We start from the raw sequence: 27,906 nt of genomic DNA, 5'->3' as shown, positions 1-27,906 counted from the left end.
AACTAGTAAGTAATTTGAACAGGAAAATAAAGAGTGGGTTAACATTAAAAGTTGTAAATATTTTAATTTAGCCAATAGTTGAACACACACACACACAAACGTACATGCAGACAATATAAAATGTGTGTACATTTTTTTCAGAACCATTTGAAAGTAAGTTGCAAACCAATACAGTATTGTAAAGTAAAATAAAGTAAAAATAAAAATTAAAAAAAAGTTGAGAAAAAAATAAAATAAATAAATGTCACAATAAAAGTTAAAAAAATAAAAAGAAAGTAAGTTGCAATCATTGAATTCTCCTCTACTTCTAAATAGTGCATTGTTTATTCCAAACACACAAGGATATTTGTTTAAATAATTGCAGTGCAGTTGTCAAACAGAAAACTAGATTCCTATGTATTATTTGGTCAGTAATATTATTTAGCAAAAAAAAAAGAAAGTAGAATTCTGGTTCAGGATACATTTAGAACCACAATTTGCACCTGGTTGCTGTGTCTTAGTAATCCATTTTGATTTTCTAAAGTTAAGTTTTATGGTCTCTAATTGAGTTACTGTATATAATTAAAATTGGTCAAGCCTGGCAAAAGGAAGTTATTTTAGGGTTCAAAAGCAATAATAATGGCAGCCAAAATTTATTGAGAGTTTATTACATACTAAGAAACTTAGAGCATATAATCTGGTTTACTGCTCACGTGATTCTTATATATCATCATGCTAATTTATAGATGTGGACAAGGAGGCTTTAGAGAGGTGAAAAACTCACTAGGTCATTAGTTAATATCAGAGCCAGGATCTGAATTCATGTCGATCTGATTCAAGTATTTCATCTTAATTTCTAAGCTGTGATACTGTCTCAAGAGGCATAGGATTGGAAAGAAGCTTAAGAGGACACCTATTTACTCTGATCTATAATGCTAAGTATGTCCCAAGCTAACTGTCAAAGATGGTGGCTGCCTAACATATTCCTTAGTAAGGTCATTGAACAGAAAATTTTTAACAAAGAGATCTTCCTAGAATGAGGTTTTCTGGTCTAGCCATACCATTTTATAGATGAGATTATCAAGGCTCAACAGTAGATGAGTGACATGTTCCAACTGCTACAGTTAGTATGCATCTGAGCCAGAATTAGACCTACCTAGTTCAACACCATGTCCACTATGTCCTATCACCTTTTGTATCTGAGATGCAGAAGTAGTCTCAAATAGCCTTACTGGGTTGTCTAGAGCTCTAGAAAGTAGCACACTCTGTTCTCTTCCAGTATTTACAAGGAATTTCCTTTGCTTCCAAACTAACATTTGACTCACTTAACATTTACTCCCTTGATGAAGGCTTCTCAGATAAGCTTTTTCAACTGCAATAATTTCCCCCTGTGATTTTTGATAAATTTGACTGTGATATTTGACAGTTCAAAAATATTTTCTTGGAATTCTCTTGTTCCACTTGATAGTGCCTTGGTAGGATGAGTTGGTAGTGAAGATCCCTACATTTGCTATTAGAAACTACGTAGTCATCTCACAGAGGCGTATGGGTGCTCTCCGAGTCATACGCTTCCCTGTGTGTAATGTGGGGACCTCTCAGATTCGGTTATAATGGTGAGAAGAGAAATGAGAGGGATCCTGTACTTATTGGACCTTCTGTGTACCAGACAGGTCCTCCTAGAGCAAGGATTGTTTTGTTTGAATTCATAAAACTCTGTGGGCTATATGTATTCCCATTTTGGTGATGAGGAAGCTGAATTTTTCTTGAGGTTGATTTGCCAAGGTCACATAGCCTGTTAGTAATGGGTCTGATTTCAATCCCACATCTGACAGTGTAGATGTGAAAAAAAGGACAAGGAAAGACTTCATTAGACAATTCATTGAGTCATCAGACTTGTGTTAGGTAAAGCGCTGTGTGCATTATTGAAGTCAACTGAGGTTCTTGCCTTCAAGAGAGATGAATGGTGTAGTAAAGTTACCGGAGTTCAAAGGAGAAAGGAAGGGAAATAACTTCTAGCAAAAAAGATTAAGGAAGGCCTCATCAAAGACTTGGCATTTCTAGAGAGAGCCTCAAGGGATGGCAGAGTTATTCATGAGGAGATGTGGAAAAAGGAGGATGAGCAAAGATGTGGAAGTAAACTGGGACAGAAAGAAGGAGTGCTTGGTTTGGTTTGATTTCAGAAGGGATTTCTGTTGGTTTGATTTTAGAAAGGATTTCTGAAAGGATATTCTGGGAAGGAAACCTTGAAAGGAGTCGAAGGCCAAGCTGAGGACATTTCTTGGCAGACTTGTGGAGGAGGGTCAGGTGTTGTGTGGCTATGGAATTTTGAGCTAGGAAATGACTTGATCAGACGTGACCTTCCATCATATCAATGTAATCTCATAGCACAGAGTAGGATGCTTGGGACTGAGTGAGTGCAGGGAAACAGATGAAGATGATAATGGCAGTAGTCCAGGTGAGAACTATGAGACTCTGAACTCAGGTAGATGAAAGATAGTAAGAGGGAAGAGGGAACTTGGCCTAAGGTGTTATGCAAATAGACTCAAGAGGATGTCTCAACTGGGATGGCAGGGGTTGTTGTCAATAACACTTCACTTTTATTTTATTTATTTATGTTTGTAGTTGCAGCATGTGGGATCTTTAGTTGCAGCAGTTGAGCTCTTAGTTGAGGCTTGTGGGATCTAGTTCCCCGACTAGGGATCGAACCCCGCCCCCTGCATTGGGGAGCATGGAGTCTTCACCACTGGACCACCAGGGAAGTCCATTCCAGCACTTCACTTGTAGATTACCAGGAGTTTGGTGGTATTTTGACAAAACTAAAGACCATGCAGTAAGAGAAATTGGTCCAGAAGAGAAGATAGTACGTGCAATTCTGAATATACAGCTTGATTTTAGGTGAGAGAGGCATAGGGACACCTGGAAATATAGATGTGAAGTCAAGACTTGAGATGGATGGATGAGGGATTCTAGAATGGAGTTTCATGGGTATAGATTTTAGAGTCTTTTATTTTGAGGGGATTACTGGAAACATTAGGTAGAAAGAGCTTGCCAAAGGAGAGAGGGCAGAAGGAAAGGGAAGAGGGCCAAAGACAACTCATTGGGAAACACTTGAATCAGGGTGTGGGAAGAAGACCAAGTGCCAGAGGAGCAGGATAACTAGGGCAGAACCATGCTCTGGGAGCTGTGGGAGGGGAGGCTTTTCACAAGAATGAAGGATCAACATTGACATGCTGGAGAAAGGTGCCTACAGCCAGATCATAACAAAAGGCCTTGCAGTTCATTTTTTTTTTTTTAAGAGCCCTCTCTACTGAGGGTTGTGAGAGTGCCTTTGGGGTAAAGAAGTTCATCTTAAAGCAGGCGTTTGGGGACTGCTAGTAGGTAGTTTCTGATTTGGAGAGAGAAGATGGTGTTTGAAATATGTCTGTTACCTGACAGGAGTCCACAGGGTGTAAGAGACAGAACATCAGCTGAGGTATCATAGAGGATTTATTGTTTCAGGTTGATCTAGGAAGTCTAGCGATGGAGTTGGCTTCAGATGGTCCTGGATCTTGGGGTTTCACAGTCGTGAGTTTTCTCATGCTTTCCATATCTCAGCTTCAGTCGTGTCTGTGTTAGTGTTTTTAGATTTTGTTCTTTCCTGTGGTATTTAGCCTGTCTCCATATAATGGGTAAAATAACCTTCAACAGCCCCACATAAGTCTTTGCATCTTGATATCTAAGATGAGCATGTAAAATCTTCCTTTTTGCTTTTAGCAGCAAAATCCCCAGAGGACTTTAGTTGGCCAGACCTGTCCCATGGGCAAGTCCTTGAACCAATCACTCTCCTCTTTGGGTTGGTAGGGTCCATCCTGGGTCCTCGACTTATCCCCACTAGGACCACCTGGAGTGGAGAAGAAGCCTCCCAAAGAATTTATAGTGGAACCAACAGGCTGTGAAACTTTGTCCTACAGTGCTTAGCAGCTTAGAAGTAGAGGCAATAGAATGTGTGATATACTCAGAATTGGGGTTTAAATTAGTATTTCATAAGCAACTAGGGGAAATCAAGTAGGAGAATCAACAGTTCATTGTTACAGAGTTTGACATGGAATTCAGAAAGTGTAGAGTGGGTAATGAAACCACAATTTGCTGGCGCATTTACCTATTTTAATCAAAGCCAATTATTTGTTCTTTGACTAAAAGTAGTACTGTCTACAAGTAAGTGAAAATGTCTTTAATATTCTACAAGCATGATTGAATTTTCCAGTAAGGAAATAAGCAAAGTCATTTCTTTCATGTATTGTTCATTCTTTGTCAAGCCATGATTTATTCTGTAGTAGAATTTTAATTCAGAATTTGTTCATCATTTGCCCCTGTTGGCTTTTATGTATACATCAAAGATTATGTTGCTGCTAAGTCACTTCAGTCGTGTCCGACTCTGTGCTACCCCATAGACGGGAGCCCACCAGGCTCCCCTATCCCTGGGATTCTCCAGGCAAGAACACTAGAGTGGGTTGCCATTTCCTTCTCCAATGCATGAAAGTGAAAAGTGAAAGTGAAGTCGCTCAATTGTGTCCGACCCTCAGCAACCCCATGGACTGCAGCCCTCCAGGCTCCTCCATCCATGGGATTTTAAAGGCAAGAGTACTGGAGTGGGGTGCCATTGCCTTCTCTGAAGATTATGTTAGACATGCTAAAAATACTTGTATCATTGATGTACTTGGCTTTGTAAGGAAATAATCCTAAAATTAATGGGTACTCAATTTTTAAAATCTGGATGCATAGGAAGATAAGGAGAAGGGAGGAAAAATAATGACCTGTATCTTACCATAGGAAATACGTATGGTTAACAGTTTGTTGTTTATTCTTCTCAACTCTTCTCTTAGTATTTGTATGTAATTCCTTTTCTCAGCATGATTGGTTAAGACCAATCAGAATTTACTCATGGAGATGAGTCACATTTGAACAAACCTAAGCTCTGCCAGGAAGGCATGGCTGGGTATTTGGTAGGCAACCAACAGTATGTGCCGTGGTTCCTCTCTCTCCTATTCACGTCTTACTTGTTTGATCTAGTCTGTTTTGAGCCCCTTCTGCTACTAAAAAGCCTTCCCTGGTCTTCCTTTTCCAGATTCCTCTTGCACCTTCTCTGCTCCTCCCCACTTAGCACTGGATTGAATGCCTTGTTATTTCGCGTTCTAGGTGTGTCAGTCCACACCTATCTGTTCAGTTCCACAGACTCTCCTCCGAGGGCAGCACCTTGTCACTGCTCTGCTGCATGTGGCCTTTGGTGACAGTGACCGCATTTGAGAGTCTGGAATTGAGGGAGGGGTTAAGACAAAGGATCTCTTCTTATTTTGAGTTTATTGAAGTAATAAACCTTATCAGCCTATGTAAAAACTGCATTCCATTGAAGGTTTATATTGAATGAATCATCCTTATTTAAAAGAAATGAGAAATGTCTTGGGAAAATTCAGTACTTTCTTTGCCCTACCTGGTACTTGGCTTATAGTAGAAGGTCAGTATTTGTTGGTTATGTTAGCGGTAAATTTTTTTCTTATGCTGTAACATGTTTCCTCATATGGATGGATATTTTGTGTGTTTAGTGCCAGAAGATAAATGACTGGGTTGTCAGGATAAACTTTGCTCAGGAAATTGTAACTGTTGCCAGGGTTTTTATTGATTTGCCTATAAAATAAAGCCTTCTATGGGTTACTGACTATACAAGGAAGTGGCATATATAAAAGGGTCTTGGGTGCCGGGATAACTTAAGTTTCTTTGAATTGAATAAAGCTCTTTTAGTATATGGTGGAGTTCTAAATGGGCTAAAGCCTGAGTTTTAGCAAGGACAAGCTTATTTTTGATTAAGCATTGCTGCTTTTCTTTTTGTATATTTAAACACAAATACGTAATATTTTACATATATATATGTATGTATATGAAATAGTTTTCCCCTTCTCTGTGAAGGAAGACTGCATTAAAAACCTTGGGAATTTCCGTAATGAGAGTTTTTAGTACAGGCATGTTTATAAAACATTTAATTTTTATATATACTTCTATGAAAGTTATATGAAAGTATAAAATTCTTCCCTGGTAAGAGAAGAAATAGGGTAAAACATTATTAGTGGGTTCAGGACTCTCTGCTCTACTGTATCAGATAAAGTTTATTTAACCTTGGTAGGAAGCATGTCCAAGGAGACCTATCAAGGATGCTAGTCGATTGCTGGCCTTCTGTATTCGCTAGGAAAAGAGCCATGTGCTTTGGTCCTTTGAAAGTCATTTGTAGAAAATAACACAAAACAACATGGTTCTGTTTCTAGAGTTTCCATTATTTTATTTTGATTACCTTATACAATTTCTAAGATTTACATTCTTTAGCTATGCTGTAGGAATTTAGACAAAGCACAGAGGAAACAGAGGCTCACTTTTCTCATCTGTTAAAAAAAATAAGAGCAGACCCACTATGACATAGTAGGGTAATGACAATATAAACTGTTATACAAATGTTAGTTTTTGTTAAGATGTACTGATACCAAATATCCCTAACAGGGAACAGTCCGTTTCTTTTCTTTTTTTTGTAGTATTTGGCCACCTTGCTCAGCATGAGATCTTAGTTCCCCAACCAGAAATTGAGCCTGAGCTCCCACCACTGGAGTCGTAATCACTAGATTGCCAGTGTTTTGCCTTTTTTTTTTTAAATAAAAGGAAGTCTCTCCCCTACCCACCCCCCCCACTTGAGTTCTTAATTTTTCACAGGAGCCAGCAGAGTTCTGAGCCCATAGTAGGGCCTTAAGATACAAATAAATAGATGATTAAGGACTTATTAGAGGTATGCACTATAAGTTTTTTTTTTTTCTTTCAAAACTGTTGCACACATTTTGGGTCTTGCTGATGTCCAATTATATTTAATAGGAGACGGTTGCTCACCTCCTGTTGGACGCTCTCCCGTGGCCTTCCTTGCCCAGTTCAGTGTTGAACTGGAAATGCCATCTCCGAGGGCAGAGTCATGGGCTGGTGGTTGCGTCTGTTGTACTTGGCACGGAGCGTGACGCCATGCAGATCCACCCACTTGAGAGAATTTAATGGCATCGCAGGAGGGGCAGCCTGGAGGTGTTTGGGTCCCATCTGCAAGAGGTCATGTGCGTGGCTTTGAATGCAGCTCTGTCGTGGTGGGGACGTGTAGCTGTGGAAAGAAATGGTGAGGGAGACAAGGAGCCACGGCCGCGGGGGGTTACATCAGTGGGGGCCCCCTGAGGGGAAGGGTGGTGCTCACGGTTGTTTTCTCTCAGGACTTGCCACAAGGTCAGACCATCTGGTGGCCACCTCTGCAGAGGAGCAGGAGGCACATGAGTGGCTGGGAGACTGTGGCTCTGTAACCTCCGGCCGGGACCTGTCCACCAGGTGACAGAGAAATTGCCACGAGCCAGGCTGGCTGTTGTCTGCGTGCAGAGTGTGCTCAGGCCTGGGCCTTCCTGCTGCAGTTGCCTCCCTCTTCTCATTCCTCCCCATGGCTCCTCACAACAGCTGCTGGAAGCTTCTGACCCCTTCTCCGCCCTCCCCCAGCTCGATCCATGTGTCTAGTGAGTGTGGATAGTGCAGTCCTTACCCTACTGTTTTCCCGGCTGGAATTCCAGCCAAATGACCACAATGACATTTCTGTCCCAGACAAGAAGAAACCTAAATCCAGGCACTTCTCAGAGACATAACACCAATTGGCGTACCCTCTAGTTCACACCCGCCTCTCGTGTTTCTTTTAAACCGCTTCCCAAGTGAAGAAATCCCAGTCTAATTCAGCACATCTCATGAAGGTATGAACCCTCTGGCATGGATAACCGTGGATCAGTGTCCATTAACCAGGGCCAGTCCAGCTTTCCTATTTCTGGGAGGGTTGGCAGATAGAAAATATCATGTAGCATGTGCATTAAGAATCAAGAATATAATTGCAAACACTAGCCTTCCCTAGAAGGAGCCCCGGATGTGAATGCTTGGTCCTTATGAATAATAAATGCACCCAAAACAGACTCAGAAAGACATTATTCACTGAGCCACTTGTATCCTGTTTCCTGGAACAGTTCCAAGTCCGATGGGAGTGCGGAAGGCTAATGGATTGCTGTTTACCTCTCCTCCACCCTCTCTCTGTCTCTCTCCTCTCCGTCTCTGCTTCTGGGACTGTTGTAACAAGCAGAATAAATAGGAGTTGCCTTGAGGTAGACCATGTCCCCGTTGGAAGTCCTGCTAGACTCGTTTTAATTCTGTGTGATCGGGTGCACAACCCCAGCCTGTGTTGAGATAACACTGTTGATCAGGAGACTGGTGTTCTCATATTCAAGGTCCACCCCTCTTGCTTAAGAAAATACACTACCAGAACATGTTAAGAAAGAACATTGTTACTGTAGCACTTTCAGATCAAACCAAGTAGTTCTGTCCTGTTAGGAGAGTGGAGGGGAGTGGGGGAGTAGCAATGAAACAAGAGGAGAAAACGTGCAGAAAAGTCAAGATCATGAGTCAGCTTTTCCCCACACCTAAAGTAGCAGTGTTACCTTTTTCTTGAATCTGGTCTTATATTGGGGCTTAGTTGAGGCATTAGAGCAAACACCAAGGGTCTGTTTCATCGAAGGTCCCACACAGGAGGATCCAAAATGAATATGATCTAGTCCTGTCCATACTGGCCCCTAAATACAGTTGAAGGAGATGCACCAACTTAATAATGTCCTGGCCAACTTAATGTCTAGTCCTGGCCCCTAAATACAGTTGAAGGAGATGCACCAACTTAATAACCAGAGGCAAAGTAAAACGCACCCAATGAGAGAGCTTCGTCTAGGATAATCTGTGGAATCCAGGGAAGGGGATATCATAGAAGTTCCACATTGATGGCAACATCCAGCTGGTAGTGATAAATAAGGTTTTCAGCTGGCAGAGAGTGGAGTGGGGTATTTCAGATGAAGGCAGTGCCATGAACAGAGGATCTGAGGTGTGAAAGCAGGGTGTTGCTAAAACATAGGATGCAAGGAACATTCAGGAAGGAGGTGAGAAAGGAGAGGATCATGCTGAAGGTCTAGCTGATTCCGTTGTAGTGGGGGGAAGCATTTGGGGAAATGCTCAGTTGTGCTTTTTAAGATTTAGATCTCCCAGTATTACAATGAAGTGGTTTGAGGCAAGACTCTCATGGAGGTTCATGGCAGTGATCCAGGAGGAAGAAAAGGAGCGTCTAGACTTGGGTGGCAAACCAGGGAAAGTAAGAATGGATGGATTGAGACCTTCCACGGGGTTCTCTATGGCTTTTGGAGACGAATGAGCTGCGGTGGGGGGAAGAGGGTGCAGACGGGGGGAGGAGGGGTGGTGATGTCTGGGACTGCCCACCGTTAGTGGCAGAGAATGGGACCACTTTTCACTTCACTCTTCTGTTCTCACTGAAATGAGGTTTTGGTTTATTCTTCCCTTTAGTGCTTCGTAATCATCACAATAATAGTAAAAGATACAAATGTCATCATTTATCTAGTTAAAAGTTTTATGGAGCCAGCCAGTAGGTCCTCATGATGTGAGTTACAGAGAAAACTGTTGGGTGTGCAGACCAAGAAAGAGAAGGAGCTGGCCTTTGCTAGTAGAGGGCCGTGGGTGACAAATACTTCCTCGAGATCAGCCATCTCTTGGTCCTCAGCTTCTGGTGTGCCTAGTCCCTCAGTTGTGTCTCTTTGCAACCCTTTGGACTGTAGCCTGCTGGGCTCCTCTGTCCATGAGATTTTCCAGGCAAGGTTACTGAAATGAGTTGCCATTTCCTCCTCCAGGGAATCTTCCTGACCCAGGGGTCTTCTGTTTCTCCTGCATTGCAGGCTGATTCTTTACTGCCTGAGGAAAAGCACAGTGGAGAGTGCTTTGTATCCTAAAGAGTTGGAGTGAGTTTAGGGCTTGCTGCCTGCCACTCTTAGCCACCCAGGGATTCCATCTTACCCTACTATGCCGCTGCTTATCTCTGACTGTGGGGAAGATGCCCCGTTGGTCTGTTGAAAATTCCTCCATAATTGCAGTTCTGAGCTCCTGATGCCTCAGTCCCTGCTGTGAGCTCTGCTCTGCTGAGAGCTGTTGCTCCTCAACCAAGGCTATTAACTCGCCCAGGTCCACTGTGTTTCACCTTCTGGGAATTATTTCCCAACCTTTGGTGACACACCAGAGGCATCGAATTGCCGAAGGACACAGATAAGCCTTGGAGCCAGCCCTGTGAGAACTGGAATGCTGGCCCCTCTGCTTACCCGCTGTGTGACTTCTGCCAAGTCACCTAACCTTTCAGGGACCCAGAGAAGTAGGGCCCCTGTCCGGAGAAGATTGAAAGACAAGAATGTAAACTACCTAACTCAGTGCCTGCAACTACTGTGGGGACATGACATAGTAGGCTTTTCCTTCCAGAGTTTGGGACTTTGTCCCTAACCCCATTCTTTATTCACTTTGGTCTCTCCTGGGTGTGAGTTTTGGGACATGAAGCATCCATAGTGTCTACTATAAGAAATACTAGAGGGAAAATAGAAGTACTGGCTTGTAAAATAAGCAAAATGTAAAGAAACTTGGGAGGGAACAGTTGCTGAAGCTGCAGAGGCTTTATTAAGCTGCTGTGTTTATTATTCATTAACCCAGCTGCTTGGTAAACATGGGTAGATGCATTCCCGAAGGCTCCACTTGATCTGTTTACTCTTGTAAGGAATCAGGTAATCAGAGTGGTGTGAGTAGCCTGCTCTTGGAGGTTAGGCTCCTTTAGTTTTCCCAGGGTTTATAAAGAGGCAGATCCTTGGGAAAGGGAAGCAAATATTTTGGCTAATGTGGTTCAGCACTCTTTTCTGTTGACAAGTAAAGGTAATCATACTTTGTAAAAACCTTTTTTTCAATACAATAGACTGAACTCCTCCAGGAAAGCCCATAGATAGGGGAACATTCAAAACCAATATTAGAGATAAAATTCTTTGACAGCCTTGGTCTGTTTACAGTGTTTGTTTTTTGGTGGACTCAGCTTTTTAAAGCTGATCTTTCAGATAATAGTCACTTGCCCTCCTGGGGACAATGTAATCTGTTCTCCCTTCTAGTCCTTATGGTCCAGTTTCATCTTATAAACTGTGACCTTTTGAACACTGCCTTCCAGGCCTGAGGATTATCAGTTGAATGTAATTCGTGAGTCGGGGGTATAGAAAGTCCCTTGAGAGGGCTTGTCCTAAGCCTGCACTAAGGTAGGCTCTGGGGTGCCATCTGTTTTCCGGGAGGAAATGCTGAGAATGCAGTTTCTGACTATTGGGTTGACACACTTGTGGGTGGCGACAGAATTGTGAAATGCAAGACCTGTTCTTGGAAGCTTTTGTATTTGGCCTATAAGACTAACGTGCTAGAAACAATGAGTAGAAGACAGCCTGTTTAATGACCACACAAGGCATGTTTATGGTAAGAACTGAAGTTTTTGAGGGAAGTTACACAGGTGGTGAAAATATACCGCCTTGATGTACTCCTTTTCCTATTTGGAACCAGTCTGTTGTTCCATGTCCAGTTCTAATGGTTGCTTCCTGACCTGCATACAGGTTTCTCAAGAGGCAGGTCAGGTGGTCTGGTATTCCCATCTCCTTCAGAATTTTCCACAGTTTATTGTGATCCACACAGTCAAAGGCTTTGGCATAGTCAATAAAGCAGAAATAGATGTTTTTCTGGAACTCTCTTGCTTTTTCCATGATCCAGCGGATGTTGGCAATTTGATCTGTGGTTCCTCTGCCTTTTCTAAAACCAGCTTGAACATCTGGAAGTTCATGCTTCACGTTCTGCTGAAGCCTGGCTTGGAAAATTTTGAGCATTAATTTACTAGCGTGTTAGATGAGTGCAATTGTGCAGTAGTCTGAGCATTCTTTGGCACTGCCTTTCTTAGGGATTGGAATGAAAACTGACCTTTTTGAGTCCTGTGGCCACTGCTGAGTTTTCCAAATTTGCTGGCATATTGAGTGCATCACTTTCACAGCATCATCTTTCAGGATTTGAAATAGCTCAACTGGAATTCCATCACCTCCACTAGCGTTCGTAGTGATGCTTTCTAAGGCCCACTTGACTTCACATTGCAGGATGTCTGGCTCTAGATGAGTGATCACACCATCGTGATTATCTAGGTCGTGAAGCCCTTTTTTGTACAGTTCTATGTATTCTTGCCACTTCTTCTTAATATCTTCTGCTTCTGTTAGGTCCAGACCATTTCTGTCCTTTATCGAGCCCATCTTTGCATGAAATGTTCCCTTGGTACCTCTAATTTTCTTGAAGAGAGGAAGAAGCACAAGCTGGAATCAAGATTGCCAGGAGAAATATCAATGACCTCACATATGCAAATGATACCACCCTTATGGCAGAAAGTGAAGAGGAACTCAAAAGCCTCTTGATGAAAGTGAAAGAGGAGAGTGAAAAAGTTGCCTTAAAACTCAGCATTCAGAAAACAAGATCATGGCATCTGGTCCCATCACTTCATGGCAAATAGATGGGGAAACAGTGTCAGACTTTATTTTTGGGGGCTCCAAAATCACTGCAGATGGTGATTGCAGCCATGAAATTAAAAGATGCTTACTTGTTGGAAGGAAACTTAAGACCAACCTAGATAGCATATTCAAAAGCCAAGATATTACTTTGCCAACAAAGGTCCATCTAGTCAAGGCTATGGTTTTTCCAGTAGTCATGTATGGATGTGAGAGTTGGACTATAAAGAAAGCTGAGCGCCGAAGAATTGATGCTTTTGAACTGTGGTGTTGGAGAAGACTCTTGAGAGTCCCTTGGACTGCAAGGAGATCCAGCCGATCCATTCTGAAGATCAGCCCTGGGATTTCTTTGGAGGGAATGATGCTAAAGCTGAAACTCCAGTACTTTGGCCACCTCATGCGAAGAGTTGACTCATTGGAAAAGACTGATGCTGGGAGGGACTGGGTGCAGAAGGAGAAGGGGACGACAGAGGATGAGATGGCTGGATGGCATCACTGACTCGATGGATGCGAGTCTGAGTGAACTCTGGGAGTTGGTGCTGGACAGGGAGGCCTGGCGTGCTGCGATTCATGGGGTTGCAAAGAGTCGGACACTACTGAGCGACTGAACTGAACTGACTGACACTGGTGGTGCTAATGGTAAAGAACTCACCTGCCAATGCAAGAGACACAAGACGCAGGAATTGATCTCTGGGTCAGGAAGATATCCTGAAGAAGGGAATAGCTATCACTCCAATATTCTTGCCTGGAGAATTCCGTGGACAGAAGAGCCTAAAGGGCTACAGTCCATGGGGTCGCAAAGAGACGGACTCAACTGAACAACTCAGCACCACTCACACTGGAGTCAGGAATTGAAGAAGTGAAGGTTAGGTCATGAGGTGAAGCATTTAAAGATACAGTGGTGAAGCTGGCTAGTTCAGACCACATGCTGAGGAGGGATAGTTTTATTTTTTTAAACATTGATTTGGCTGCTTCAGGCCTTACCTGTGGCATGTGGGATCTTAGTTTTCCAACCAGGGATCGAACCTATGTCCCCTGCGTTGGAAGGCAGATTCTCAACCACTGGACCACGAGGGAAGTCTCCAGAAATAGTTTTAAATACAAGCATTGAAAAATCTTAACACCATCTTCACCAGTCCCTTCTTTTCTTTTCCATATGGTGAAACCTGAGAGGTGAAAGGCCATGAGGCTGATGATCTGCAGTAAACTATTGTGAGCCTGGATTGAGGAATACCCTTGACTGACATGCAGTTTAGAGCCTAGGTGCTAGGGTGCCTTGTGAGAAACTGTGCAGGATGAGACAGCTTCCTAGGGAGGATTTAGTTTAGGAGCATGAACCTTGTGTTAAAACTGTAGCACTGCCTGGGAACCTGGCATGATTGTCCTTGCAATTGAAGAAATAATTCCACATACTCACTCTTTGGGTTTCTGAGTCCTCTTTCACTTTCCCACTGCCCCCAGCACCCACACATCTTCCATCCAATTACTGTGTTAACACTAAGAAATGATCAAGTGTTATCCTTTCCAGGGCTATTTGTATTTTAACTGGGATGAAAACTTCCAAGAAAGAATATTGCATCTAAAAAATAGTTTCACATCTCTGTGACTTCAAGTTTACGAAGGGTAAAGGAGCCATCTTTATGTCCTAGAATCAGGGTGTCTAAGAGCAGATTAAAAAGAGGGGAACCTGAAGTCTAAGAAGAGGATGTCTTCTCCCTGGGGCTGAGTAGGCACTCATTTGTTAATCAGTGAATGAATTGCTGACCAAGGCTTGGGGGTTGGGGATGGGGTGGGGGGGCACTGTGTTTACAGAAAGAAGAGGAAAGATAATAGAAATAGACCCCATCAAGGAGAAAATAATATGACTTGATGACTGTGATCCCAAGATGTGAAGGGGAGAGAGCATTAAAAAAAAAAAAATCATACATGTAAAATCTCATTGCTTGGGAAAGTCCCCCTGAGGGAACCAGGAAATTGGAGAAGTCCTATGTTTAATCAACTGGGTATATAACTATCATTTTTAAGTCAATACAGCTGACCCTTGAACAGCATGAGTAAATCCACTGATAATTTATAGTCACTCCCATCCTTTATCCAAGGTTCCTCGATATCCAAGGATTCTACCAACCATGGGCTGTGTGGTACAGTAGTATGTACTATTGGAAAAGAAATGCATGGATGGCAACCCATGCAGTTCAAACCTGCTGTTTTTCAAGGGTCAACTGTACTTAAATCTGCCTCCAGTTCACCTGTTTATAAGTTACTCATATGAGTTGCTGTCCTGCTTTTTGCTTTTCCCTGAAGTTTTCTATCCAACTTTTCCTCCCATGTCTGAGTGTCTGGGAACATGGTGGAAAAAGTGGGGCTCATTCTGAATTGTGTGCGCCTTTCTTACCAAAGGACCCAAGGAATTCTTAGCCTTTTTTTACTTCACTCTTAACTCGCAGTTAAATTTGTCACTTTGAAATTTCCTTAGGAAAAAATTTATTTGTTTTTTTTAGATATGCTTTTGTTTGGGAAGTTACGCTTAGAGTGACTTTCACTTTTTGCTTCTCTTTTGCATGGAATATACTGCCCTTGGTTATGGAGAAGTAACAGGATGCCTCCCGAAGGCATTCATTCCTCCTTGCTCTGATCGGTATAAAGCTCCTGTCTGCTGTATACCAGGGCTCTGTGTTTGTGAGGCACTTGGAAAGCACTGCAAGCTGCAGAGAGTGACCATGAATAGCAAACTTAATTTGGTCTAATGTGTTTTGGCTTGCTTGACCTCACCAGAATAAAAATGTGCCTGTTTAAATTATTGTATTGGAGTTAAAAAAAAAAATTCTAGAGGCATTTATCTCATTGGAAGAACCTTGGGATCACTTTAGCGAAGGTTTAAGTCCATGTTTAATGTCAGTTAGGTTTGAAAGATGTTTAATGTAGAGCTTCAGTAGCAGACTAGGTTATTGTGAGTTCTGAATTTTAAGAATCTGAGTTACTGTTTTTCTCTTGCTACTTTTTTTTTTCCTAGACGATTGGCTGGCAACGACCTTTCTTTTATCCACCCAAAGGCCTTGTCGGGGTTGAAAGAACTCAAAGTTCTGTAAGTAATGCAATTTTAGAGTTTCACAGCTGGCTGTGTATTTTCTTTCTGCGTAGTCAACATGCTTGGAGCTAGGTTAAGCACATTTTCTTTAGGTTCAGGATTAAAAGATTTAAGGAGAAGCCAATGGGTAGTGTGGGAGGCTAGAGGGTGATTTAGGCAAACTTGGGTCTAGATAACAAAAGTTAACGTCTAAATAATAGGTATTCTGACCTCCAGTGCATTACAGTTGAATGTTAGGCTTTATGTGTAGCGAAAGCACTGAATCAAAATCATATTTAAGCTTCACTGGCAAGCTTTGTTTCAGCTTCTCTCCACCCACCCCCATTGTTTCTGTTCTTATTATGTTAATAGCTATAAGAATTTTGAATTTGCTGACCCTAAAGGCAAAAAGGCTTACAAGAGCTCCAAATGGTAAAAATCATTTTAAAGCTAAAGAGAATTGAGGTGCCTATGATTTACATAGCCTCTGAGGGATCAGGAAATAAATTCCTGGCAGGGAGCTGGAGCTTGGAGGTTGGCAGATTGGAGAGCAGGTGAACCGACCACCAGCCCTACTTTGCCGCTACCCCTCTGGGTAAGCATCTGTAAGTCACTCAGCCTCTCTGGTTCAGTGAGTTAGGTGGGCCTTTTTCCATGCCATTCTGTGGTGGTGATTCTAATCAGGTAGTCGTTTGATAAATGTGACCAGGAAGGGCATTAGGCAAAAATAGTAAAGACTTCATTTTCACTACTGATCTATACCTCCATTCTCCAGGTTGGCGATAATTAGATAATCAAAGCTTTATTTCTACCTCAGCCCTGTATTCACTGAGGACATGGCCACTGTTCATAAGAGTTCAGAATCTGCTGTCCTCTTGGCAGGATTGTCGTTACCTAGTGTTGGGTGTTTCTGGACTTTGCTTTATTCCAGATGCTTTTTTCTAGAATAATGCTTTACTCCAGGCGTTAGGGATTCCAGTGGATTTGCTTGCCCTGTTGTTGTTCAGTCACTCAGTCCTGTCCAGCTCTTTTGCAGCCCTGTGAACTGTAGCCCACCAGGCTCCTCTGTCCATGATTTCCCAAGCAAGAATACTAGAGTGGGTTGCCATTTCCTTCTCCAGGGGATCTCCCTGACCCAAACCCACTTCTCCTGCATTGCAGCCAGATTCTTTACCACTGAGCCGCCAGGAAAGTCCTTACCTCCCAGTTTTAATCTGTTATATGTCCCAGTTAACACTCATGGTACCTCAGTGATGAATATTAATTAGGGTGTCTTAATTTCTGAGAAAGAGTGACAAAACAATCCCAGATGATCCAGCAGGTCTGTGTTAGGAGATGGCTTGGGAAATCAGCCTACTATATTTCTGGCTTTAATGACCAATGCCTCTTACTGTTTGGTAATTTTCTTATCTTGGATGCATTCTACCTTGACTCCTCCCCCTTTCTTGCTATTGGAAAGTTTTTTTTTTAAAGAAATGGTTTTAAATTCTTCTGAGAAAAAATGGTCACAATTGTTTCTTATTCACTAACCCAAGTTTTCCTTCCAGAACCCTCCAGAACAACCAGTTGAAAACAGTACCCAGTGAAGCCATTCGAGGACTGAGCTCTTTGCAGTCTTTGTAAGTAAACTGTCTGGTTTTCTGCATCCTTGCATCATTAGGAGACCACTCAGGCTGCTAAATATGTACAGAACTGGAATCCTAGAGAAAGGAGAGATGAACCCTCTTATTTGGGATAAAAATGGGAATGACTGGTTGCTGTTACTGAAATGTCCTTTGAAATATCCTATCATCTCCAAGGCTGCGAGAAAGCTACAAGGTTGCATGTGGCAGGGGATTATACTCTCTTTGGAGTCAGAGTTGTGTGTGCACTGAAGTCCTAGAGTCTTGTGCCATGACACTCAAGAAACAGCCACAGAGGTTTCTCTTCCGGGTGCTAATGAGCATCAGAGCACAATGATTATAGATCTTTATCTGTGGATATTGAACATGTGTAAGGGATGGCAGTTTAATTGCCTGTGCTGTCTTCTTCTTTTTTTTTCTGAGGCAAAGTTGGCTTGATGTGGAATATTCAAGATTTCAGCTCTTCACCAACAAGGTCCTGCTGTACAGCATAGGGAATTATATTCAATGTGCTATAATAAACTGTGCAAACTGAAGTTGCTTCAGTAGTGTCCAGCTCTTTGCAACCCTATGGACCATAGTCCACCAGGCTCCTCTACCCATGGAATTTTCCAGGCAAGAAAATACTGGAGTGGGTTGCCATTTCCTCCTCCAGGGGATCTTCCTGACCCAGGGACTAGATTTTAGAAAAGATTGAGAAGCACTGAACTGAACTAACCTGTATCTCTTACACTTCCTGCACTGGCTGATGGGTTCTTTACCACTAGCACCACCTGTGAAGCCCAGTGGAAAAATATATGAAATGTAAATGAATATGAAATATACGTATATATAACTGAATCACTTTTTTGTATACCAGAAAGTAGCACAACATTGTAAATCAGTCATACTTGAATTAAAGATTTCAGCTCTTGGTTTTAACCATGTAAATCCCATGGACAGAGGAGCCTGGTGGGCTGCAGTCTAGGGGTCGCGAAAAGTCCGACACAACTGAGCGACTTCACTTTCACTTTTCATTTTCATGTACTGGAGAAGGAAATGGCAACCCACCCCAGTGTTCTTGCCTGGAGAATCCCAGGGACAGGGGAGCCTGGTGGGCTGCCGTCTATGGGGTCGCGCACAGTTGGACACGACTGAAGCGACTTAGCAGCAGCAGCAGCCGCAGCCACTGTTTTCAAAAGCTTTTTCATGTAGCACTTAGCTCTGTTCTGGTTTGCATTCTTCCACATATAAATGTATGTGTGTGTGTGTATGAACCTGGAGAACCGGTGTCATTGCCTCTCTCGTTTGGGTATGCACACCCCACTTCTCCCTAGAGTGGGGGATCAGGTAAGCAGCAGTAGTATCGCTGGAGCTGTGCAAACCTACAGAAGAGTCTAAAGAAACAACCATCTTTATGTTAAATAGACAAATATTTATTCATAACTAGAATGCATGTCGTGGACTAGCGTCCAGTCTCCCCATCCCTGACTTAAAAGACCTAGCTTCTCTGTCTTCAGGGACTAGATTTTTAGAAGAGACTGAGAAGCATTGAACTGAAGCATGTGGTTATTGTAATCTTTTCCCAAGATTAAGAGAAGCCTTTCACGTATTTATCTGTCAGAATATTTATGTTGCTCTCAAAAGGAATTCAGATAAGTTCAGATTAATTAGAATTCTGGAACAGGCCTGTCTGGTTTTGAATCCCCATTCTTGCCACTTGTTAGCTGTGTGATGTTGGGCAGGTTATTTAAAATTCTCTGTGAGTCGTTTGCTTATTACCTACCATGTACTTTCATTCGTGAAAACCACTTCAACAATATATGACCTGTAGTAAGTTGTTCAATAAACATTTGTAGAATCTATTAATAGTAATAATGGTGATGACTATTTCATCTGTTCTTTTGATTGCTAGATTACCCAACTTGCCTACCTAGGTGAAGGAATTGTCTGAAAGTAATGAAAAAGTATTCTTTATAACAGGCAATTTCATTGTTTCTTATGCTACTACAGTAATGAACACAAATTTACATGGCTTCTGTTCATGTCCTAATACTAAATACAGCGGGACTAAGGCCTAGTTTCTTGAAGTGTGGCCCTTGGACCACCCACAGGAAAATCACTAGCGGGGATATAGCTAGAATACAGATTCTTAGGCCCTATCCCAGGAGTCACGATATTGTGTCTCTAAAGGTAGAGTCCCAGAAGCTGTATTTTAAAAAATTTACTCCTATCATCCTTGTGTTTACAGAAGTTCTGAGAATCACTAAAGGAAAAACTGAAGTAGAGACCATACTTAGGTGTTCTGGGCTATATAATTAGGTTGTCACCACATCACGTATCTGTATACTAATCTATCCCATCGGTTTTTAAATTGCCCTTTGAAAGAGCTGTGAATTTAAGCATTGTAGAAATGCAAGTGAGCTAGGGAAGACTTAGGTAAAAATGATTGACCGGCTCGTCCCCTCTACTGGCTAATATAAAATAATTTTTAACTGAACCAAAAGCATATCTCTGGAAATTGTAAATTATAGATTACCTTTGACTTTAGATATTTTGATAGTTAAGGGGCAGTGAATGTGAAAATGAAAAAATATACTAATAAAGCATAGAATATGCTATAAAGGCCAAACTTTAAAATATATCTAATATCATAAAAAGGTATCTGGGGTACTGACCATTTCAGTTCTGGTTTCAATATAAATTTATTTAAGGTAGGAATTTGTTAAGTAGCTCATTTCACCCAAATGCCAAGCTATGGAATAAAAGAATTTGTCATAACTAATTGAATAGGATTCTGAATAGATTCTTTTGGTGAACAGATTGGAGTGAGTTCCTTTAAAGAACGTGGTTTCACTGCCTCCACACCATTTCTAACCTCAGACAGAAGTACACAGAGAGAGCCATCTCACCTCCCTTGGATCTGAATTCATTAGACATTTTAAATAGTTCTCATTTTCTTTTGCTTCTTCAGAATTTGTTTTCCTTCAGAACCTTCATACAGAATTGTTCTTATTTCCCAAGACTTAATGATCAAAATATTCAATCCTTTTGTCTAGCTGGAAGGCTGAGAAAGGAAAGGCTAAAATCTTTGAACGTTAGAAAAATTACCAAGAAAATACACAAGTAGATTTTTTTTTTTTTTTTGGATTTGTCGTCCTTCAGTGCATTAAAATACACATGGCATTTATGGCAATTTAGATGGTTTAAAGTATTTTTCACAGAAATTGTAGGTTTTTCCCTCTAAAGTAGTGTTTTAAATCAAGGATACTGTGCTCATCACCACTAAGTGTGTTGCATAGTTTAAATTACGTCCAAAATTGGGATGGGAGGTTGGGGTACTGAGAGGAGTTAAACTATTTTTTTTTAATAAAGGCACTGGGGCTTTTTTTTTTTTTTTTTAAATGCATATCAGAAATACAAGGAGCTATATGTCAGGGCTGTTTTATTTAAGAAGGAAACGTTCATGAGTTTGTTAGCATAGTGGGTGTAGTGGTCAAGTTAGATACAATTGAAATTCTGTCCTGGTGTAAAACAGTCTTATCAGTACTTGAGTCAGTTTGAAAATCTGATCTTCAGACCTGAATTACATGAAAGATTTCCTTATGGTTTTGAAATAGTGCTTAGAAGGAGCAAAGTTCATTAGGGCTTGAAATTGACCAGAAGTGGTTTGATTCAAGTGGGTGATGATGGCCGTAAAAGCTGAAAGCTAACTGTAGATATTAATGAAAAGCTCACCTAACAACCCTCCATGAAGCCATGAAAATGGCTAAAGCATTGCCTGAGTCGGATATTAAAATGACAAGTTAGAATTTGTTCCACTAGAATTTAAAAAAATTTCTCACATATATTGACTATTAGAGGATTTCAATGACTAAATTTCCTAGGTTTTCTACCATAACAAAATTTCTTAAATATTTTAAACTAGTAACAGAATATAATACTTTAATGTTTATATTATGGGTAAATGAGGAGTAGACAGAAAAGGGGGGAGCTTTTGATTATACTGAACAAGTGTTTATGGTAGCATAGACATTCCAGAAAATACACATAGAATTGTTACTGTCATTTCATTTAAGGCAAGAGAAAAAAAACTATGTGAGTCTCAGTAAAATATAAAACAGGCTTTTGAGAATAGGGAATAGAAGCACATTTTAAAGACAAAAATAGTAAGGGAATTCAGTCAATACATTTTTAACTGTTTAACAATTGAAGTGCACTTAAATAAAGTAATAGTTGTCTCTTGGAAATGGAGTTGAAATGGTAAAATAACTTAAGCCACATAATCTCTTCACTTTGTGAGATATCTAGTGCTCTTTACTGCCGTTGTTGAAAGAATTAGTTTTTGTTTCTTTTTGTGGTCTATTAATTATGATGAATTTTAATAGCGTAGATCATTTGTGCAAATGCACACTTTCCTAAGACCATTTCTCTGAGAAACGTTGATCTTGGTGTAAGTGCAAACTCATTATATTTATGGGTGTGCCACCAACACCCATATGAATTGAGGCATAGGGATTAACCATTTGAGTCACCCCAAATCCTTTTTCTCATTAACTTTTAATGTAAGATTTCCATTTTCCCAAAGTTCTTCCTTTTGACTTCTTATGGCTGACTTTATAATTTGGGGAAATTTTTAACAGAGGAAATTGTGTCTGTGCATTTATTGTTTATAGTTATTTTGCATAGAAGGTAGTTTCATTGCTGTTCTTAGCTCAAAACTCACCTAGTTCTCTTGCTCAGTGAAGACCACCCCTTTTCTTTGGTGAGGTGGTGCACAGAATTCGGCAGGAGCCCAAGTGGTGTGTATAACACTGGACTTTTGTTTAAAAGGCCTGGACAACTTTTCTTACAGTGTTTTGCCACATCTTTTTTCCTTCCAGTTTTATTGAGGTATAATTGACATATGGCAATTTTGTATTGCTGTATAATTTTAAGGTGTACAGCCTATTGATTTGACTTAATATACATCTTATGGAAAACTCTGAGTCAACTTTTTGGTCAACCCAATAATACCACAGTAAGTTTAGTGAAAATCCATCATTTCATATAGATACTTGAAATAGAAAAAACGTTTTTTCTTTGTGATGAGAACTCTTATGAAATACAGGGTTAATTTTCTTAACACAGAGAGGACTTAATGCCAATGGAGTGTTGTAAGTGTGGGAATGCCAATGGAGTGTTGTAAGTGTGGGGAGCATTGCTCATTATTTTCGTGAATGTTAATGAATATTATCTCATTATTACAAAATAAACAGTTTACACTTTTAAACTATGATGATGCTGGGAAACTGGGGAGGGATCTCAATCTGTGCTTAAAATATAATCCAAGCTCCTCACCTGGCCTCCAGGGGTCTGCGTCCTCTGGTCCCCATTTGCATCCCATCCCTGGTCCCTCCACTCTCTTCCTGCTGTGTTCTAGTCACTAGAACCTTCTGGGAGTTGCTGGGACCACACCAGCTGGTTTCTGCTACCGAGTCTCTGCCCTCACTGTTTGCATTGCCTCGAACACTCCTTGCCCACCTTCCTTGGCCCCTTGCTCTGGATCTGCTTATGGTACCTTCTTAGAGATGCTTTTCCCATTCGACACGCTTTCAGAAGCTACCCTCCCCTGCAGCCCCTGCTAATCCTTATCTCAGTACCCTGTTTATTTACTTCATAACACTTTGTAAGCACTTTGCAATCATTTTTCAGTGTGTTAATTATAGTGTGGGTCCCTCTTCCTCATGCATGTGGTGTGCACCATTTTTAGTTTTTTGTGCCTAACAAGATGCTCAGTTTACATGTGTTGAATGAATTGCAGACAAATTAGCTACAAGGAGAATTTAATTGCGTGATTTAGTGACATTATATGGATAATTGTATGGTTGTATTTCAGTCCCACCTTATTTATAGAAAATGTACAGATGTCTGAATGTGAAATAAATGTCCTTAACTCCCCTCCACCCAAAATATATATCTCTCTCCCTAAAATTTAAGTACCTTGAGTCTATGAAGTGTGTGTGTATGTGTGTGTTAATGTGTGTGTTTGAACACACTGCTCTCTACTCAGTAAAGCGGATCTGCTAAGCAACTCTGTAGCCAGTACATTACCAGTCTATTACATAAAGGATGCCTGTCTTTTCTCAAGGGTAGGTTCTAGAAACTCAAAGGAATAAACAAGCCTAAAACTCTTTGTTTCTAAGTGGATTCTTAAGGCAGCTGCTCAGTTTCTGGAGCTCTCCCCTTTTTAGTGCTCTTCCAGTTATCCTGACTACCAAAAAGGAGGCTTCCATCAGATCCTCACCAGGACCAAGGGTCTTTGACCTCGACTAGTCTGCCCCTTTGGGAAGGAGACTGCATTTGGATCTGGGGCACTTAGTTGGGAGCAGGGGCTCAGCACTTGCATGGAGAGGAAGGGACAATTATGGCAGGATCCGAAGCTAGAGCAGCTTAGAGAAACCGGAGGCATGAAAACCACTCTAAAGTCAGAACTTCCTGAACTTGAAAGCTGCCAACGCTGATTTCTTCAGAAACAGGCTGCCATTTTGACCTTGTACCCATTTCGTGTCTGTGTATGTGTGTGTGTGTGTGTGTGTGTGTGTGTGTGTTCACTAATTTTCACCAAGAGGGCTAAGTCTCTAAGACATGGATTTAAGTAGTGAAGATATATCAACAAGGGATTTGTGAAGAAAATTGAGATTTGCCCAGGGCATGCAGTTCCTCAACATATTAATTACTAGCTTATCTTTGTGTTTAAAAGCAATTATTCCAACAATTATGCCTGATTGTGTCAACACTAACATTTAGGACTAGTTTTCTCAGATTTTCAGATGGGGATTTAACTTTTAAAAATGAGTAATTCTATTAGTAAATTGTCCTTAGTTCCAAAACTTTGGGAAAAATTGAAGTAACTCAAAAGCCACAAACATGTTGATCAGAGGAACTGTTTAATTTTTTCTATGGATAGTAGGCCCTTTTCTTAATACCTGTTAATTTTGACAAACTAATTTTTCAAATGTACTTATACCTAAGAGAAGAGGAGAGGGTTGCTTTGGTGGTATGTGACACATATTTTTAACTTTCCTGGTGGTAATAAGGATTGTTGAGAATCTAATGAAATGGTTTGTTGATGCAGAAAAAAATTTTTTTAATTATGTTCTTACTTTTTCCCCTTTGGTACCAAGTCAGAATAGCAATTAAATTTAATATCAAATATTATATTTGTAAGTAAAGTAGTTTATTTGCTCAGCTTAGTTTCTTCTTGTTGTTTTTCTGTATTTTTGATAAGTGCATTCTGTGACATAAAATTCAAGCTTGAGATTTATGGTTCCTTTCTTTTTCTTTTTTGAGAATTACAATTTAAGGTTTATTTGGGGCAAAATGAGGACTGCAGCCCAGAAGACAGCACCTCATATATATATATATATATATATATATATATATATATATATGTTATATATATATATATATATATATATATATATAAACATGTCATTCTTCCATACAATTATGCTTAGCCCAAAATTCAGATTTTTACATATCTCTTTGTTAGGAAGGAGGGGAAACAACTGACTTTCACATGCTGGTCTTAGAAACATTAGATTTGGGAAGAACTTCTAGTAAAATGAAAGAAATCAAAGACGTTGTGGCTATGGTCATTTTTATAACTTATTTTTTTGGAACTCTGAGTAGCTGTGTGACTTGGCTTGACTCATTCCACTAGAATCGCTGCTGAAGGTGATTGTTGTTTCTGTCAGGCGCTTAGATGCCAACCATATCACCTCGGTGCCTGAGGACAGCTTTGAGGGACTCACTCAGTTACGGCATCTGTGGCTGGATGACAACAGCTTGATGGAGGTGCCAGTGCATCCGCTCAGCAATCTGCCCACCCTGCAGGCGCTGACCTTGGCACTCAACAAGATCTCCAGCATCCCTGACTTTGCCTTTACCAACCTGTCCAGCCTGGTGGTTCTGTAAGTATCCATCCCTTTTAACACCATATATTTGTGTTAATTTGGGGGCAGAAGCAAAGTTCTGGTGGAAAATTGTTTTGAAAGAACCTCACTGGATTGTGTTCTTGGAGAGCTGGTGTTTGGAGGAGCTGCCTATTTTTTACAAAATTACATGTGCTGACTTTTAAAAATACAGATCAGGATAATTTAAAAATGAATGGCTGATGATAACAGTTGAATCTCTCGAAGTTAAATGGCCATTTGTAGTCAGGAGAAGAAAGTGGGTCATGCAGCAAACCCTTGTGTGGCTTTTTGTGTCCCAGCAGTGCATTCAGTAATAAAAGAAGCAGAATTCTTTTGGGGACGTGCATAGAAAACAAGTTTCAGTGATATTTCATGTTTCTTTACCAACTTGTCTATTCAAGGAATATGTGATTCTCTGTTGTTTTTAATCTTCGAAAGCTTGAACATAATTAAGTGGCATTTTTTGTAAAATCTGTTACCAGTTCTCCCTTATGAAGCTGACATTTCCCCCACGTCCTCATGGGAGAATTCATCAAAGTTTTGCTTCATATAATTAAAAGTGCATCAAAACTTTAGTTTGGATATGGCTAACTTCTCAAGAATCTTCCATGTGTGTAACCCTTCTCCACTAGAGCGATGTTTCTTTTCCATTGGCCTCCTGTGTTCAGTGAATCTGAGTTTGTACCATGTTTATCAAGAGATACCTACTCAATGTTATTTGTTTTCTATTAGTCAAGTGTTGCAGTGTTTAGCTGCACCATTCCTTTAAGCACTATCAATTTAGACATCTAAACATGATTAACAGTTGCTACTAGGTCACACAAAAATCATTTTGATGCTTTTTTCCATAGGCATCTTCATAACAATAAAATTAAAAGCCTGGGTCAACACTGTTTTGATGGACTTGATAACCTGGAGACCTTGTAAGTTTACTTCTATTTTGGATAATCACAGTTGGGATGTTGATGGTGCAATTGGGCATTTCACTGCAGAAAAAAGTAATGGTCTTGAGTTCAGCTCATTATTAATTTGCTATAATAATTAATTTGTTTTAATGTACGACTAAAGTCTTGTCTTCAGCTAACACAGTCATGAAAGCTAATCTAGGTTTCTGGTTAAAAACTTGCACAAGAATGAGCTTGATATTTCTTTCAAAAGGACATGGTAAAAATAGCTGAGTCTGCCAAGTTATATACCTTTTCAGAAATTTTGGTTCTGTTATAATATATGATAGACAGTTTCGGAACTTGGAACCTTATAAAATTGATTCTGGAAAAGCTGGTTTGTTTCTTTGTTTTCTCCATGATCTCAGCTCTCTTGCTAATTGTTAACAGTGGGCTTGAATACTGTCTTGACTTTTATCTGGTAAATGCAATGACGGTTTCCATTTTGCTTAGGATACTTTTGTTGTTGTTTCTGTTGTCAGAGCGTTTGGGAATTCTGGCTGTTTCAACTGCAAAAGACATGATGCAGCTATGTGTAGACAAGACTAGGACCTTTATATTTGTTGTTTTGATTATATTAGTGCCCTTTGTTAGGAGATTTTTAGTATTTCCCATTGTGGTATAGTGAATGATTCAGAGAATGTTCCAGTTAGATGGGTAAGTAAATAACACCTGATTGAAATGTTTAGGGTTTGTAATATCAGTATTTTGTTTAATTGACTTTTTGGTTAACTGTCCAGTCAATGAGAAGACTTAAAACCTTTTAGTACTTTATTTATTCACTTTCCTGTTTAAACCACTAAAGGATAAAAACATCAATGGATATTTGAAAGTGGAAGCTCTTGAAGAACTGACCAACCCAGTTCTTCTTTCCTAAGTATGTAAATGCCAGTGGAAAAGAAGACTGGGCCAGCCTTTTAATCCTAAACTGTGTATATTATTCCAAATTCTATTAAAATTAAATGTTTTCTTTCCAGTTGATTTTTTAACTTACCACTCTTTTCTGTGTAGTAAAGGAGAATAAAATAGGTCTCCAAGGAGCTGGGTGTTTGTTTACTCTCATTCTGAAATCCGTCGCTGATCATATGTGAACATTCTCTCTAGGTTAAACGAAATGAAAGTTTAAATACACTCAGAATTAAGATTTTTTAAAAGTACAGATCACTATGGCTTTTCTCTCTCCTAATTAATGCAACTTTTCAACAATTTTTAACTTACTTGAGGACTATAGTTGTATGAACCCATCTTAGTCCTTATCCTTATCCTGCTGATAGTAGGGCTGAGGTCAGCTACCCTGATACCAGAATTTCACTCTAAACCTCAAATAGAAACCTCAGTTTCAGGCTATTGTCATGTATAAATGGATAGTTAGTACATTCTATTTTATGGAAAACTGCCATTCAGGTGATTTGTTTATTTAATGCACCAGTAATATGTGATTCTGAGAATTCTTTGGACTTTTAAAGTTGTTGACTTAAAGCATCATTATCCTTCAATTAAAAATAAGTTTAAAAAATAAAAAAGACACTAAAATCCTAATATTTTTATGGTAAATTAAGTGAAATAAAGTTGTAAAAAATGTTTAAAAATGGAGAATTGATTCTTTTTTGTATTCAATATTTTAAGAAAAAGTGTTAATTTAATTAAATGGAATGACAGTTGTTGGCAAAGAAAGATTATCATCCAGAGGATGTGATTACATATATATATATTTATATTTATACCAAATTGCCTTATAAATTGTGACCCCTCTTGAGTGTTCTTACATATTTTCCTAATTTTTTCTAGGGACTTGAACTATAATAATTTGGGGGAATTTCCTCAGGCTATTAAAGCTCTCCCCAGCCTAAAAGAGCTGTAAGTATTGCTTTCTTCTCTCTATGCCTTAATATCCCTAAAACTCAC

General features: G+C 40.2%; 1 protein-coding gene across 2 annotated transcripts in view; it reads left to right on the top strand.

The window, feature by feature from the left end:
• Positions 1–27,906, top strand: part of LGR4 (leucine rich repeat containing G protein-coupled receptor 4) — a 104,552-nt gene that overhangs the window by 60,683 nt on the left and 15,963 nt on the right. For both annotated transcript variants that reach the window (XM_068988297.1, XM_068988296.1), the window contains 5 exons: positions 15,445–15,516; positions 17,046–17,117; positions 24,839–25,054; positions 25,909–25,980; positions 27,790–27,858. In XM_068988297.1, coding sequence (XP_068844398.1) covers positions 15,445–15,516; positions 17,046–17,117; positions 24,839–25,054; positions 25,909–25,980; positions 27,790–27,858 — 501 coding nt within the window. The remainder of the gene's footprint in view (positions 1–15,444; positions 15,517–17,045; positions 17,118–24,838; positions 25,055–25,908; positions 25,981–27,789; positions 27,859–27,906) is intronic.

Source organism: Capricornis sumatraensis, chromosome 16 (genome assembly GCF_032405125.1).
Source record: "Capricornis sumatraensis isolate serow.1 chromosome 16, serow.2, whole genome shotgun sequence".
In the NCBI taxonomy this organism is placed as follows: domain Eukaryota; kingdom Metazoa; phylum Chordata; class Mammalia; order Artiodactyla; family Bovidae; genus Capricornis; species Capricornis sumatraensis.
This window is presented reverse-complemented; position numbering and strand designations above follow the sequence as displayed.